This window comes from Crinia signifera, chromosome 9, assembly GCF_055691185.1.
Source record: "Crinia signifera chromosome 9, ASM5569118v1, whole genome shotgun sequence".
NCBI lineage: Eukaryota > Metazoa > Chordata > Amphibia > Anura > Myobatrachidae > Crinia > Crinia signifera.
In genome coordinates, this window is record NC_139225.1 from 81,159,986 (window position 1) to 81,176,058 (window position 16,073).

The 16,073-nt window shown below is 43.6% G+C and overlaps 1 protein-coding gene across 1 annotated transcript in view; it reads right to left on the reverse strand.

Annotated features, from left to right (window-relative positions):
* The window catches only part of LAS1L (LAS1 like ribosome biogenesis factor), a 58,197-nt gene extending 43,083 nt beyond the window's left edge, over positions 1–15,114 (reverse strand). Inside the window, exons 1-3 of the mRNA XM_083159303.1 lie at positions 14,901–15,114; positions 5,502–5,627; positions 2,506–2,575 (exon numbers count right to left, since the gene is read on the reverse strand). Coding sequence (XP_083015429.1) covers positions 2,506–2,575; positions 5,502–5,627; positions 14,901–15,031 — 327 coding nt within the window. The 5' untranslated portion in view covers positions 15,032–15,114. The remainder of the gene's footprint in view (positions 1–2,505; positions 2,576–5,501; positions 5,628–14,900) is intronic.
* Between the last annotated feature and the right edge of the window lie 959 nt (positions 15,115–16,073).

Sequence of the window (16,073 nt, forward strand, 5' to 3'; positions counted from 1 at the left end):
GTTAGGAAACATCACTCCCCAGAGTACAAACAAATTCTTTGAAACATGGGGGAGTTTCATAGAGGTCTTACTGCTCATTATAAAAGAAAACATTTTAAGTGTTTCCATAACACCTTGTGGTATAAAACGCTTATATTTCTCAATGATCCTCCCATAATAATGTGACTCTGTATATTATGATGGGAGTACAGGAATGTTATTACTTTATTCTAAAAAAAAAAATACTTGACATTGTCATTACTAATCTGTTTGGACACTGAGAGGGTATTCCATTTGTGCTGATATTTCCAGACAGGGGAAACATTGGAACTCACCTATTCAATGCTGCCATTAATGACAGCATTGAAGGGTGTCAGATCCAAATTTTAGAATAAGTCAGATCTGTTTTGTTGGAGACGGCCACGGATTGTCGAATTCACGGCCGTTTTTCGACAATCCGCTGACTTTCCGACACTCGGAACATTGAATTCCGGCTGCTGAGTTACAGTTGGAAGAAACAAAAACAGTACGGGATACCGATCGTCGGGGCATTCCAACAGTCAGAATTCTGGATTGAAAACCCCCTCTTTGATTTGGTCACAGTTCTTAATACTGTATATAGGTTTCTTCTTTACATAGGTTGTCACTTGCTGAAGCTTAAAAAAAAATAGCCACTCTGCCTTCTCCCCATGTCTGAATCAAACATAATTACATATATAGTTACATAGTAGTTGAGGTTGAAAAAAAAGTCCATAAAGTTAAACTTATACATAACCTCCTTCAGTGTAATGACGAGGATGAGGTTCCTGCCTATCTGATATCAACTAGAATCTCTGATGACCCAAAAGGGCTGTCCAAATTATTACTGATCCTCTTTAGTTCATGATCATTTAAGGTTATAACCCTGAAACCCTTTTTTAAAATGTATCAATTAATTTTGTCATCACAACCTTCTTTGGCAGAGTACTCCATATCTTAACTGTAAAGAAACCTTTCCTTCACTTGGTGACAAATTTCCCCTCCTCTAATCTAAGGGGGTGACCACGTGATTTGTTTACACAGGACACCTGACAGTTCACTTTATTAAGCCTTTATGTATTTGTATATATTAATTTTATCCCCTTTTAGATGCCTCTTTTCTAATGTAAACATACATAATCTGCCTACCCTTTCCTCATAACACAATGACTCTAAACTTTACTAAATTCTGTTGATATTCTCTGTGCAGCTCCCTCCCTTTCATGTGCGGCTCAGCGGCGTCGGCTAGATGTCTCAGTCCCTCCCTTTCATGTGTGCCTCCTGCATGCACAGCACGACACCACGGCTGCAGTGGCCTGGGACACACGCAGTCATGCTAGGAGGCAGCGTCCCAGCCGCCATTTTAGTCACTGCGGACAGTGCGGAGTGCATAGCCGTATGCCGTTTTTACTGAGCTCTCTTGCTCCTTCCCCGCCTCAGCCTCCTGCTCTGCCTGCCATCCTGAGCCCTCCTGGGCTAAATTAAACACGTATGTAATGTATATAATGCCAATATATAGATATTTACACAGTTTGAGTGCCGCACCCTGGGTTTCTATATATCAGGTTAGCTGTGAGGGCACCAAGTGAAGTTATCTGCAGTTGCGCAGTGAATGGGGGTTCCAGAGCCCTGCCATATATAAATATTGTACATCAAGGGTGTGTGTGCATTTTATACATCACATATGTTTAATTTATCCCAGAGGGCTCAGGATGAAGTTATCTGCAGTGCATATAAATACTGTAAATCAAGTATATACAGGGCTAAAAGTGGTCCTGGAGAGGTGGGTGAACTCCTTTCCCTCTGCCACCAAATACCCCCCTTCCCTACCCCTATTAAGTAGAGCCAGGGCCAGTGGTAGGGATTTTGGTACCCCCATGCAAACTATAATGCTTTCCTGCTAGAATTACTGTGCCAGGGCAAAGGCAGAGCTAAACTAGTTCCATCTCACCATCAGAGGCATGCAGCACCGGTTTACAATTCTACACGTCCATGCCAAATCTCAGCTCAGTACAAACAGTTACTTTTGAGGAGTAACCCATCAAACACCATGCCCAATCTCAAAAGATCCCTATCGGAAAATTACGTTTGTTCGATTCAGCCTTAATATAAGGGCACGCCCGTGTCTTACATACATGTATGTATGTATGTATGTATGTATGTATGTATGTATGTATGTATGTATGTATGTATGTATTATAAGGGCACATCTTTTGCTACATACAGTGCAGTAGACTGTAGTGGGTGTGACACATGATGTTGGAGACTGTAGTGGGGCGACACACAGGGTGAAGCATACCTGCCTAGGTTTAATTTATCTGCTTTCTCCTCATCATTAATCAATCAGCCTACCTCACATTTCCAGAAAGTTTCACTAAAAATAAGTTTGATAGAATATACCACTTTTGTTATAAAATAGACAGCTTCACTTGTTCTTTCACCTATCAAAATATGATATTAGTGCTGCATTACAATGCTTTATTAAAGTGGTCTGTATTGGTCACTTGCCTCATTAGCCAGACGTCTCAAAGGAACAGCAAATGATTTCTGCTTTGGTTCTGTGATAAGGTTTACAAACCTGTAATAGAAGAACAAAAGTTGTACTACACCATAAAAGACATAATGTAGGTCAAACTTCCATTAATGAAGTAAGACTATAGTAGATGAGACAACAATCTGAAGACCCGTTACTTTTGAAGTCTAGCCATTTCTAACCAAACTTGCCCAGATGCTTTACTAGTCAGAGATTTACATAAAGCACAGGTGCTCAAGCATGGATTTAAGGGATACGGTCGTATTGTCAATCCGACTTTGGTCAACAGGGTTCTAGGTCAACATGGGACAAGGTCGACAAATGAGTTACTGTAGGTCGACTTGGGTTTTTTTCACTGTTTTTTGTGCCAACAGGCGGTATTTCATGCCCTACCATCCACTAGGGCGTGGCGGAAGAATAAAATAGTGTGCAGAGAGGCACCGTGCCCGAAGCGAGGGGCTGCAGTTGACTTAACTGTCCATGTCGACATTCGGGTAAAAAAAAAGTGAAAAAACCCATGTTGACCTGTCGACCTAACCCATGTCTACCTAACGTATAGTTTGACAGTGACAAAAGTATCATTTGGTCCACTCACACATAAAGCAAGACATATAGTGGAAAAGACAATCTGGAAATGGGGACAGCGTGCGCCAAAAATTTACACCGTAATGCCCATTATATGTCACACACCTATTACATATAATACCACATGCCGTATAGCCCATTACATATTATGCCACATAAGTTCTGCTTACCTACATGCTTGTTGCTATGGGGTATAACCTGACCTCTGGCTCCTGGTCTCGGCAGCAACAGCACTGGCATCTACTAATAATCCCCGCACTGAAGCAGGGGTACAGGAGCAAGCAGTGTTCCCATGCTGCAGCTTCAGTGCGGTGATTATTAATAGATGCCAGTGCTGGGGTTGCCGACACCAGGAACAGGAGATCTGCAGGAAGATGCTGAACCCCGGTCCTACGCTCCAGACACTCCTCCTACATGCCAGCGCCTCATGTGCTGCCAGCCAGTGCAGGGAGGCAGCCATCCTGCCACTGTCCCCTCTGTGCTGCTGAAGTAGCAGACAAACACTGGCCCAAGCGCCTGCTGTCAGACGCTGCCTGTCCAATCCAAGTGCCCACTCTAAAAAAGTGAGTCCCTGGAAGGTACTTCCCTGTAAAATACGCGCTATATCGCGTATTTGGTTTAAAAATAAGTCGGTTGTCGAGATATTGAGTGCGTTGGCATGTCTAACTGAGGTCTGACTAGACATGGTCTGTCAGCTGTCTTGAACATGTCCAAAATTAGCCTTACAATTTGGATGGTCACCTGCTATTTATGGTCCTTGTCTCCTGCAAACTTTCCCAGAGACAATCTCTTCATGAATATATCTTGCCTTACCTGTCTGTGTCCTATCTGGTCATCTGTGGATCATTTTATCCAGCTGCAGAGTAATCTATTACTACTTTACCGCTCCCCAGTTTCCAGTATGATTTAGGGTTTACTTGGCTTCATAGCTCATCTCCTTCTAATGCTTATACAGAGCTTGTGGATGACTGCATAAAACTATATGAATTCATAGGGATGATGACTTCCAAGTAGGAGCTATAAGGTGAATGCGCTGCTAGAGGTAAAAAGCCTGTTTTTTGCCGACCATTGTAGGAATCTAGTATTTTCGGACCCCATTTTCTTTAAAGCTGCATCACTACCTAAGTAAACAATGATTTAACAAGCCCATTTCACCTAGCCAGAGTCATGAGTGCTGCCCTAATCTGTGCACAGCCTTCACAAAACTCCCTTCTGCAGCCCCAAAGATTGTTCACTTTTAAGTTATCAGCAGGATTAGATTACAGTACCTGTAGAACCAAAAAATAGCTACATGTACCAGACTATGGGGTACGGCAAGGGAGAGGTGGATAATTTGTAGAGTGTGCATCATTAGGATTTAACCCTTTGAGTGGTGGCCTTCCCTAGGGCATGACAAACATACCAGGGCAAGTTTGTCCTGCCCCAGAAATACTCACCACTCAAGCTGCAGCCGCTGCCTGTTTCTGGCCTCTCAGCCACTGGACAACCGAGAGCTCCTTAGCAGCCCCAAACATGGCCACTCGGGGCGGCGTGGCCTGGCGTCAACGGGGGACAGCTGCATGGCAGCCCCGGTGTATGTTTGCCAGGGATGTCTGCACCGGGATAGACAGCAACGCAACGGATGCGTGTGCACCAATTTCCGGGCATACCACCAAAAAGGTTAATGTTATGATCTCCATAATGTAAACACGAATTAAAAACCAAACTGCGTAGGACACAGTTTTACTTCTAAGACCCCAAAAGTGCTTTCAGACCACAGGTTCCCAAACTCTGTCATTGAGGTCAACATTTTAAGTTTATCCATGATGGTTAAATCAAATTGATGGGGGTACTAATTAAGTCACCTGTGCTTGAGCATGGAAATCCTTAAAACATGGACTGTAATGGCAGAGTTAAGTAACTCTGTTTTAGACCATAAAGGTCTAGTGGTAAGATACTTCTTGGCTTTAAAGTTTTCTCCACAACTGTTTGATCCAGAAATAAATGTATTATATGTAATTCCTTGCTACATTTCCCTGATGGCACTTCACAATTTAGGATTTAAAATTCCTAGGGGTAACAACCTGGTGGCATGTAGAACTAAAGTCATTTTTAGGGAAAGCACAAATGGATAAAAGCATAGTGGATAAAAGGAGGCTGATGGGGCCTATACATCGGGTGATTTCTGCCCATTTTCTAAGCAATCTCACTAGATCGCTTAGAAAATGACCCTACATCACTCCGTGTAGGGTCCATAGCGATAGCGATGCATGGCCCGGACAGATCACTCAGCACACATTGCTGACACATTGCTGTGTGCTGAGCGATCTAGCATCACTCAGATTGCTCAGCATAGTCGCTCCGTGTGTAGACCACTTAAGAAATGCAAGGCATGCGCATTACTAACCTGACAAGTGCCAATCCATACAGCAAGGCAAGCTCTTGTTCTCCCATCCCACCACTTATGTCCAGAATTTTGCATCGCACAAGGTCAGCAGTGCATTCTACGGCAAGTGGCATGCTGTTCCCATACCTGTAACAGATAGGCAGCACAATAACGTCACATACTAGCAACATGTTGCATGGAAAATAAATTATCACAATACAGAAAAAAAAAAAACAGTCCAAAAATAGAGCTCACATACGGTATCAGGCCAACATTTTGTCCTAGCAAGTATCTGGATCACAAAAAAAAAAAATGCCTACAGAAAGCATTAGGATTTGTTTAGGATTACTACTAATAGTAGTTTCGATACCACCTATATATTACAGATGTCATTAGGCAGGTTACAAGCTATATATCCTACCACACCGACACACAATAGAGTGAACTTTATCAGAGGACAATCTTGTATTTATTTGGAATGAGGGATAAAACCTGCTGAGAATTTGAAAGCAACCTCTCCAGCATTGTGAGACGGTGGCAATAACCACTGTGCCATCAGGTTACAGGTTGAAATAAAATGTGGTTACATTATACATCAATCATTTACTTCTAAAGTGGCAAAAATAGTGGTGTAAAGGAAATTAAAACAATGAATTGCAGTCCTCACAATTCATAAAAAAAGCAGGTGGGAGAGAAACCTACATGAGAGGAGGTGAAATTAGCGAACCAACACACCCAAACGAAACAGACCAACAATGGCTGGTCAAACAAACAGCAACAGCTGACAACATCTATCTCATAAGAGGGAGAATAGCAAAAAAGGTAACACCTGCAGGCAACTAACCACCGAGGTGGGCGCCCAGTATCCCTTATGGACAAAGCGAAAAGGGATTTACCGGTTAAATATTGCATTTTCTCTAGCATACATAAGAGATATTGGGGTTCGCTTAGTACAATGGGGACCTCCCAAAGCTTCAAGAATGGGTGGGACCGTGCAAAGTTGACTGCAGTACCTCCCATCCAAACTGGGTATCCTCATTGGCTAGAACAGTGTTTGTTTAACCACTGTGACTCCTTGAGCTGTTCTTATGTGTGCCCCCAGATCTAGAGATGCCCAAACCAGTTTGCAGCCACCACCAATTCAACTGTTATTCACTGGTCTCTTATTTTCATGTAGAGGGCCAATGTATTTTATTTTTGTTACCTGTGGGGACCAGTGTGATTTTTTTTTTTATATGGGGCCAATAGGTTTGTTTTTTTTCCTGTGGGGGCCAATGTGTTTTGCCTTGTGGGGATCTCATGGTGTGCCTTGTCAATTTTATTTTAAAATCTTATTTTAGTGTGCCGCAAGGTAAAAAGGTTGAAAATCACTGGGCTAGGGTATCAAATTTGGAAAATTTGACAAAAGGTATTCTTCCAAAACCACGTAGAGACCCGGTATAATTGCAAAGCAGAGACTCTCAGAGCAGCCGCCCAGGATGAGCCCACCGATCTTGTTGAGTGGGCCTTAAATCGATTGTGGAGCAGTCAAAGCATATGCTTGTTGGATAGCCTGCCGTATCCATTGAGCAATAGACTGCTTTGATGCAGGAAATTCCTTCTTCACGTCATACAACATGAAGAGTGTCCATCTTTCGAACCCTAGCTGTTATTTGAAGACATACTTCAATGCTCTTACAACATTTAAAGTCTCGGTGAAAAATCAGAGTGTGTAGACCACACTCCCCTCGGTGTAGATCGTGGCGGCTGAGATAATCCCTGTCTGTCTAGTCTGTCTAACCCTCCCCTTTAGAATCTAAGCTCTCACGAGCAGGGCCTGAATAAATGTCTCCTCATGTGCCTTTCTTAAGCCCTGTACACACACACACACACAGATTTGCTTTTCATTCGATGTTAGATTCCATTTTCTATTAGATCTTTCCATTCGATTTGGCATTAGATCTGTACTTTTGAATTAGATATCAAATTGAATATACATGCATGGTACATTGTAAGGTACTTGTGTAGTTTCACGGCGCCATTATGGCGCCGTGCGTCTGATTCCCCTTGCGGGCTCGGTGGCTTGCTACGCTCGCCACGCTATTTAAAATCAACTCCATGCCAACATGGATAATGGGGGTAAGAACTATCCATGTTGGCATGGAGTTAAGTTACTTTTTTTAACATAGTTTGTGGAGAGCGTAGAACCCGGAAGTAGCACGGCGCCGTGAAACTACACAAGTACCCATTGTACACATTCGATTTACTAGATCGAATTCAATATTTCCTTGGCTGCACAGTAGATTGTTCTTTTCTTTTTTTTGTGAAAACGGGAGCACGCATCAAATCCAATGTAGATCTAAAGTGACACAAAAAAACATTTGATTTCTTTTAGGATTCGATTTTGCTTCTATAAAGCAAAATCGAATAGAAAATCAGGGGGGGGGGGGGGGGGGGAGATAAATAAATATTGATGCATATGTACAGGGCTTTAGAATATATAAGCCACTGCTAACCTGATGATTGCTTCAGTGTCCTGTCCCCTGATGCAACTATCCATATTTACCATGTACTTGTCCTAAGTTGTCTTGTACTGTAATTCTTTATCTGTTTTTGCTCATTTGTGTATTGTTAGGCACTGTGGAACCTTTGTGGCACCATATAAATAAATTATACTAATCCACCTGCCAGTTCTTCACACCCGGGATGAACACAGCCAATATTGTTAAGGCATGCCTTTCTGCCTATAGGAGAATATTGGATACTTCTTGCATACAAGCCCTGCTCTCTGTTCCGCTCTGTGGCAGTGAGAAACATGTAAAGAAACCTTTATAGGTTTGAAAACTCCATATCACATCGTGAGTAGAGGTACACCCTCTTTTTTTTTTAAATAAAAGAAACCTTTACATGTGTTCTTCATCTTCATAAATCACATGTGAAAACAAGTGACCACTCCATATATAAGAAAATCTTTATTGAGAAGTGAAGTTCCCTAAGATCGTGCCAAAGAAACCTTTATGAGAGGGATACCATCTCAAATCAACGTGAGTCTCGGTAAGCCTTATGGGACTAAATCCACCTCCATATTTGAAAAATCACTTATTTAATGGTTTATACAAAGTGACACATACACAAACTTTTAAAATGTAATTGTTTATTGTTTATGTTTTTTTCACTGAACACCACAACCCGGTAACCTATGCCTACGTGAGAACGACCTCATCTCGTGAAAGGAGGAGTCTGAAACATAAAAAACCTCAAGTATTCTGTTGCGCCATTTTTCTATATCCCAACTTTTTCCTATTGTAGGTCTTAAAGTTAATTGTGAATTAAGGCAGCATTGCGCCACGTATTACCTGTCATCTGCTTTTTGTATCCGCTCTGTGGCATTGTCCGACTGGATCAGAATAGGCTGATTTCCGAAGTAGATGCTCTGCTTGAATGAGTGCATTGTATATTATCCGAAGCTCCAATAGGTTAATCGGGAGAGAGGATTCGTGGTTCTGCCACTTGCCCTGGAATTGAAGTCCCTGGATTACAGCACCCCAATCCCTCAGACTCGCGTCTGTCAGGGTTCTTTCTAGGAACCGGGAAGGGCACTGCTGCATAGGGTCAGCATAAGGGGGGCGGACCGGGCCCGCTGCCGCCGACATCATGAAAAGGGGCAGGTCTAGCCACCACTGTCACTAATGAGGGTGGGCCTGTCCGCCACAGAAGGGGGTGGGCCTGGCCCCGCCAAAGCCACCTACGGTGGTGCTGGGCTTCCCCGTGCACACTGGCGGGGACAGGAAGAATGCTCTTTGAGCGGGGCGCTGCTAAACGGGCAGGGCGCATTTTTCCCTTTAAAAATCAGGCAAAAACAGCCTAGGGGGAACACTAGTCTGTCATGAGGAGGATCCAGTTCTAAATTCCAGACTGACAACCCTCCGGCAGGGGAGAGGACTAACCACCATAGCAGGGACAACCTGGTTTGCGGGGAAACACAAATGTTCTGGTGCATCTGTTAAGGCCCATACACACTGGGCGACTGAGCTGAAAGCCGCTCAAAACAGCCTGTTTGAGCGGCTTTCAGCTCAAAGCCGCCCAGTGTGTATGCCCCGGCAATGAGAGCTGCTGCGCACTCCCGCATCATCGCCGGGAAAGCCACTCATCTGCTGGTAATACCAGCAGATGAGCAGCAATGAGGACGGCTTTGCATAGCTCTGCGCTATGCAACGCCGTCCTTCCCGCTCCGTCAGCGCCGGGCAGGGGAAAAGCCGCTCAGTGTGTATGCACCGAGCGGCTTTCCCCGCAGCTCGCTGTCCATACATGCATAGTCGCCCAGTGTGCATGGACCATGAGTGTGAACATGTTCTGGCATGAATCCTGGCATACTGAACCGCCTCAAATAAGGCAATCCTTTTCACCAGGAGACAGGTGCAAAGGTTACCCTGCTTGTACTTACCTGTAAGATTGCCATTCAAGCAAGTTCAAAGAAAAAAAAATAATAAAAAAAAAAAAAAAACCATACACACCTTCTGGATCTTCAATTTTCTACTTTGGAATTTTTTCACACATATACATACAAATTATATATATATATATATATATATATATATATATATATATATATATATATATATATATATATATATATATATATATATATATATATATATATATATATATATATATATATATATATATATATATATATATATATATATATATATATACACATACACACACACACACACACACACACACACTTCTCCCTATACGGAAATATTGGCACCACGCCACTTTTGTGCGATTTGTATTTTTTGCAGTTCCCACACCTTCAGGGAACATATGTGGTCATGCTGCTTCCAAAAACATTCATACCATTAATATATATATATACACATGAGGATTTCATTAACAAGTATGGTCATTCGACCTTTGACCCTCCCTCAAGTAATGCCTCAAACAAAACCTTTGTAAAATTTTAAGACGAATCGGTAAAGAAATTTGACGCAACCACTCCCAGCAAATGGTCAAATATGACTAGAAGTGAAGCCCAAGCCCTAAAACATCTGTCACAAAATCTGTCTATAGGTGCATACACACGTACAGATTTTCTGTCTGATCTATCTGGTGGGAACAAAAACCTGGAAATGTATGGGAGCATATGAAAATCAAAAAATTGTTCCTAAACACTTGAAAACAGACAGTCAGATAAATTGTTTAAATCATTCTGATATAGCACATTTATCAAAGCATATATATTTTTTTTCTGTTTTCCTGCATTTGGGTGGAAATTTTTGATTGTCATATGCTCCCATACATTTCCAGATTTTTGTTCCCACCAGATAGATCAGACAGAAAATCTGTACGTGTGTACGTACCTTATCACTATACGCCCCGCGGATAAAGGCGGGGCTATAGTTTTACAGGACACAGATCAATACAGAATCTGGACACAATGTTGTCGGACCCAGTTACCTACAGAAAACTGCCAGCAGATCCAACTAGGCAATTTAAGACAGAATTGGACACGACATTGGGCCAGGCACATCAAATGGGACATATCAGCAAGAAAGTTTTCAGAACCCTTACAAAAGATCATCCCATCACTCCTGTCATATATACTATCCCAAAGATCCATAAAGACCCTATAAACCCCCCGGGCAGACCCATCATCTCGGCCCGGGGGTCTCTATTTCAACCGATCTCGCAGTTTTTGGACAATCTCATCCAGCCATATATTATGGTACAAAGGTCTTACTTGAAGGACACAACCCAGCTGCTATTGAAACTTAAAGGATTACAAGAACTACCTCAGAACACAGCACTGTGCACTTTAGATGTAAAAAAACCTATATACTGTGATCCCGCACGCACAAGCACTTTCAGCCATGAGGGCATTCTTATATAGAATTAATTTTTCAGCTCTTGACATACCCCTTTTCCTAGAATTGTTGCACCTTACTTTAACTAGGAATTTTTTCCTTCACAACGGCAGCTACTACCTGCAACTCACAGGTTGTTCTATGGGATCCAATGTGTCACCTTCACTCGCCAATGTCTATATTTTTGAACAAGAGCAAGAATTCTTCTTCACAGATTAAAATATCAGTCGGCATATAGCATTATACACTCGCTATATAGACGATCTGCTGATCGTATGGACAGGCACACAACAAGCTCTTATGGATCTCATAGACAACATCAATGCATGCCAAGGACCTATCAAGTTCACTTATTACATTGATGGGCAAAAAGTTAATTACTTGGACGTCAACATTGAGCTACAAAACAATCGGGTAGTGACAACGGTTTTTCCCAAAGAGACAGATAGGAATACCCTGTTAAAGGCAAATAGCAACCACCCACCAGCTCTGAAGCGGAGCTTACCAAAGTCACAAATGATGAGGGTGGCTAGAATACACAGTGATACCACCACAGTCAGCCAAGAACTGGACAAAATGGTGGACAAATTTGCCTCAAGGGGTTATGCAAGAGCCATTTTAATTAAGCAGAAGGCACAGGTGTTGGAAATCCCTCGTGAACAATTGCTTCAAGGAAAAGACACCAAGAACACTAGTGCATTTAACAGAATTCCATTTGTAACTACGTTTACACCAGCAACTACGGTCCTACCCAGGGTTCTCAAAGCAGGTTGGTCACTGATAAAATGCGACAAGCAACTAACCGGCTTTACAGACAAGAACATAATGCCGTGCTACAAGAGGGGCCGCAATTTGCGAGATATGCTAGTGAGGACAAACATAACAAAACCTCCCACCCCGACCTTATTCAATATACAGGAGAAAAAACCTGGTTGTTATAAGTGTCCTTCCTGTAGCTATATGGAACCAGCGGCCACTTTTAAACATCCGCAGACCGGCCAGACGTATAAAATCAAACATGTTGTGAATTGTAAGACCTCATTCATCATATATATCATTATGTGCCCGTGTGGCAAACTCTATGTCGGCCAAACAATTGTCAATCTGCGGGTGCGTATGGCTTTGCACCGTTCAGCAATTACGGCCAGTCTACAAGGAAAATAAGTAAACCAGCCGGTGGCTCGGCATTTTAAGAACAGTGGGCATACATTGGCCCATTTAAAGTGTAAAATTATAGACCACATCCCACCATTACTTCGTGGGGGTGACAGACAGAAACTTCTGTCACAGCGAGAGTCACAATGGATCTTTAGACTTAACACAATGGCACCTCTGGGACTTAATGAGATGATCGCCTGGAATGCATTTACATAGAGAGAACCGGTGGAGAGATAGTTAAAAATTGTTCCTGAAGAGCGCGATATTTCAGAAAGTAATTACATGGAGTTAGGGATTATTATATGTAATAGGAGCGCTTTAAAGTCCACATAATGTGATGTGCTTACATGCCACATTAATTAACATAGAGGTCTGTAGGAAAGCATTTTTTATATATAGATACACACTCTTTTCTGTCTATTGGTAGAATAAGTAGCAAGCACGTTTGTCATTTTGTTGTTTGCACACATATCCAACTCGTTTTTAAGTTGGTCCTATTTCTTTCATTCACTAGTCACGGCACTTCCGGCAGAGCCGGCATCAGGCGTCCTGGGTTACCAGGTAACGGCCGTACGTCACAGTGGGCTGCGCCCTGGGTCCCGGAAGCTGGAGCCTGCAGACGCCGGAGAGCCACGCTACTTAAGGTAAGAGCAGACTGCTCAGTTTATTACACTGCACCTTTGGCACTATCTGCACTTTACAGCGCATCCTGACAAAAAGGCATCAAGCCTTGAAACGTTGAGAAGAATATGCTGTACCTTTCTGCACTTTAAAATATAAAATCTTCATTTACAAATCCGTGAGTGCCGTTTTCATTCCCCTGCCTCTGGGCTCAGAGCAGGGGATCAAGACTACATACATACATACACACACACACACACACACACACAGCGCATTTGGTAGTATTGTTTTTATATTTATAATTATTTTTTTTGTAGAGCTCTCTGTGTTAAGGTGCCCACACACTAGAAAGATCTGCAATCGTAAGATGTACGCATAAATTAGCCTTCAAATCTTTTGTCAGTCCTGGACAAAAGATTTCAGGCAAGCGCACATCTTTACCAAAGATTTTTCTTAAGCTCCCTTTGCGTTCCTTTGGATCTTTTGTTAAATCTTCTGATTTTTCGTGCAGCACGTAAAATCAGAAGATTCAGCTAAAGATCCACGGGAGCGCGCATCGGACGATATATCGGCCGATTTATCAGAAATCGGACCAAAAATCGCTCTAGTGTGTGGGCACCTTAAAATAATGTCTGTCGCCTCTCCAAGAAATGTAGATAACAGGTAATAGGGGCAGCACTCACTTAAAGACAAGGAGTCTGATAAACTTCTACATTTCGATTTACTACAACCGTCTTGACGCCAGTTGCAATAAACCGATTAAGTCTTTAAGTTTGTGAGTGTAAATATGTCCACTGAGGGTCAGCACTCCCTTCAATAGATTCTAGCCAGGGTGCAAACAACGTCATACCTCACCATTTAGGACTTGAAAGGGAAAAAACACCACAATGGAGATAGATAGATAGGATACACACACAACTGATAACTCAGTTTCCATCTGTCAGATCCCTCTCTGCTTTAAACTAGGGATGGCCATCGGCACATAACCCATCGATGGTTTCTAGAGCAGGAACCATCGATGGCTATAAACCATTCTCACACCATCGATGGTTCCTGCCATCGCTTAGCCGCGCATGCACAGAGCAACGGGAAGGGTCGCTGTGTGCAGCCTGCTCGGCCGGGATCCGCGCGCATGCCATCAGAAGCTATTCATCGATGGCATAAAACTATTCGACCATCATACATTACAAGGGAAGTCCGGGAACAGAGCATTTTCTCCCGCATGGAGAGGTTCAGGTAGGCAAGTATGCCCCACTTTCTATTGAAGCACTGGGAGGGGGCCCTTTTTTTTTTTTTTTTTAAATATTGCTATGGGCCCCACAAAGGTTTAGTTAATACTCCCCTGGAGGCAGGATTTACCTATCTCCGTAAAGCATGGCAGAACTTTGACCCAACAGCTAATAAGTACACCAATGAAGCCTATGGACTACATTCAGCACTATTTTGGGGGGTTCAGTTCCCTCCTTGATTCTGCTGGCAGTGTGGTTAAGGTCTGTACTATTAAGGCAATCAAACTCGCTTTACTTCTATAGGTCATAAATAGCGACTCTGTCATGTCATTAAAGGTTCATTAAATCCACGAACTGCAGGGATAAAGCTTTTTTTTTTTCTTGGAGTCCTAACACTTTTAATAAATGAGCCCCACCACCTCAGCACATGACACAGACATACCCCATCGGGTCCTACTGGAACCCATCACATGACCGCCAGGATACCCTATCGGGTCCTGCTAGGACCCATCACCTGACAGACAAACCCCATCACAGGCAGCCTTGTCCACTATGCGTGTCACCTGCTTTTCCAGGCAGAGATCTGGTGCACTGCATCTCGCTGCAGCTTGCAGTCCCGGCTGTAAAGATACTCCAGCACCTGGTCCCACTCCGCTTTGCTAACCCAGGCCACCACCAGCCGGTTACCCGCCATCTCCAGGTAGCACCGACACCGGCGCACAGGCACGCAGCCGTCTCAGCCAATCAACGATCGCCTTTGTTTAATACAGTGTAATCTCTAACACCACCGCCCGGAAACAAAGCAGGGAGGTTTTAGGTTCCTAGCCGCCGCCGCTGGGCTGTCACTCACTGTTCTCCTGATCTCCGCACTGATTGTAAGGAGAAAGCTTTCACATGAATGAACCTCAATACTGTATATAGCTAAAATAGTTTTGTGGATATTTGGGGGTTTCTTTTGTCTCAATACATGCCATAAAGCAGGGTTGCCAACCTTATGAACATAGGCGAATCTAGGGGGTGGTCCGGGGGTGCACAGGACCACCCATTAACCCATTTTGTAGCTGAGGAAAGGGGCCCCGTGTCTCTAGCCCCCTGGGAACCGGAGATACGACCAGGCAAAGCTGGAAAGTTTTCCCTATAGAACAGGGTTGCCGACCCTCCCGGAATTTGCGGGAGTCTCCCGAAAATCGGGTCCCCCCTCCCGGCCCCCGGAAGGGTGGGCAACCCTCCCGGAATCAGGGGGACCCCCACTGAGCCCCCCCCGATCGCGGCATTTAAATGCCGCAATCCGCGGGTCTCAGAGGAGGGGGCGGAGCTAAAATGGCACAATCGTGTCATTTTAGCCCCGCCCCCTCCATTGAGATCAGTTATTTCGCCTATTTGTCATGATGGGGGCAGGGCTTAATGACGTCACGGTAAGCCCCGCCCCCCGAACTCGTAATGAAAGATTCCTCTCCGGGCTTCTCCCGGAGAGGATTATATGCAAGTCGGCAACCCTGCTATAGAATAACATGGGACCCACTAATTCGACCCCCACCCAGTGCAATGGCTGCCAGTTCCCCCTTCGGCATCACTGAAGCTCGAGGTTGATCTCAGTCGAACCCAAATCGCTGGGTCTTCAATCTGATACCAGGCTGGATCCATATGGGTTAATTGGTTCCAGGGACATTGAGGTTAAACCGATTGGTTTTTTTTTTTCATTTCTTAAATGTAATTTCATGACTATTTATGTTTTT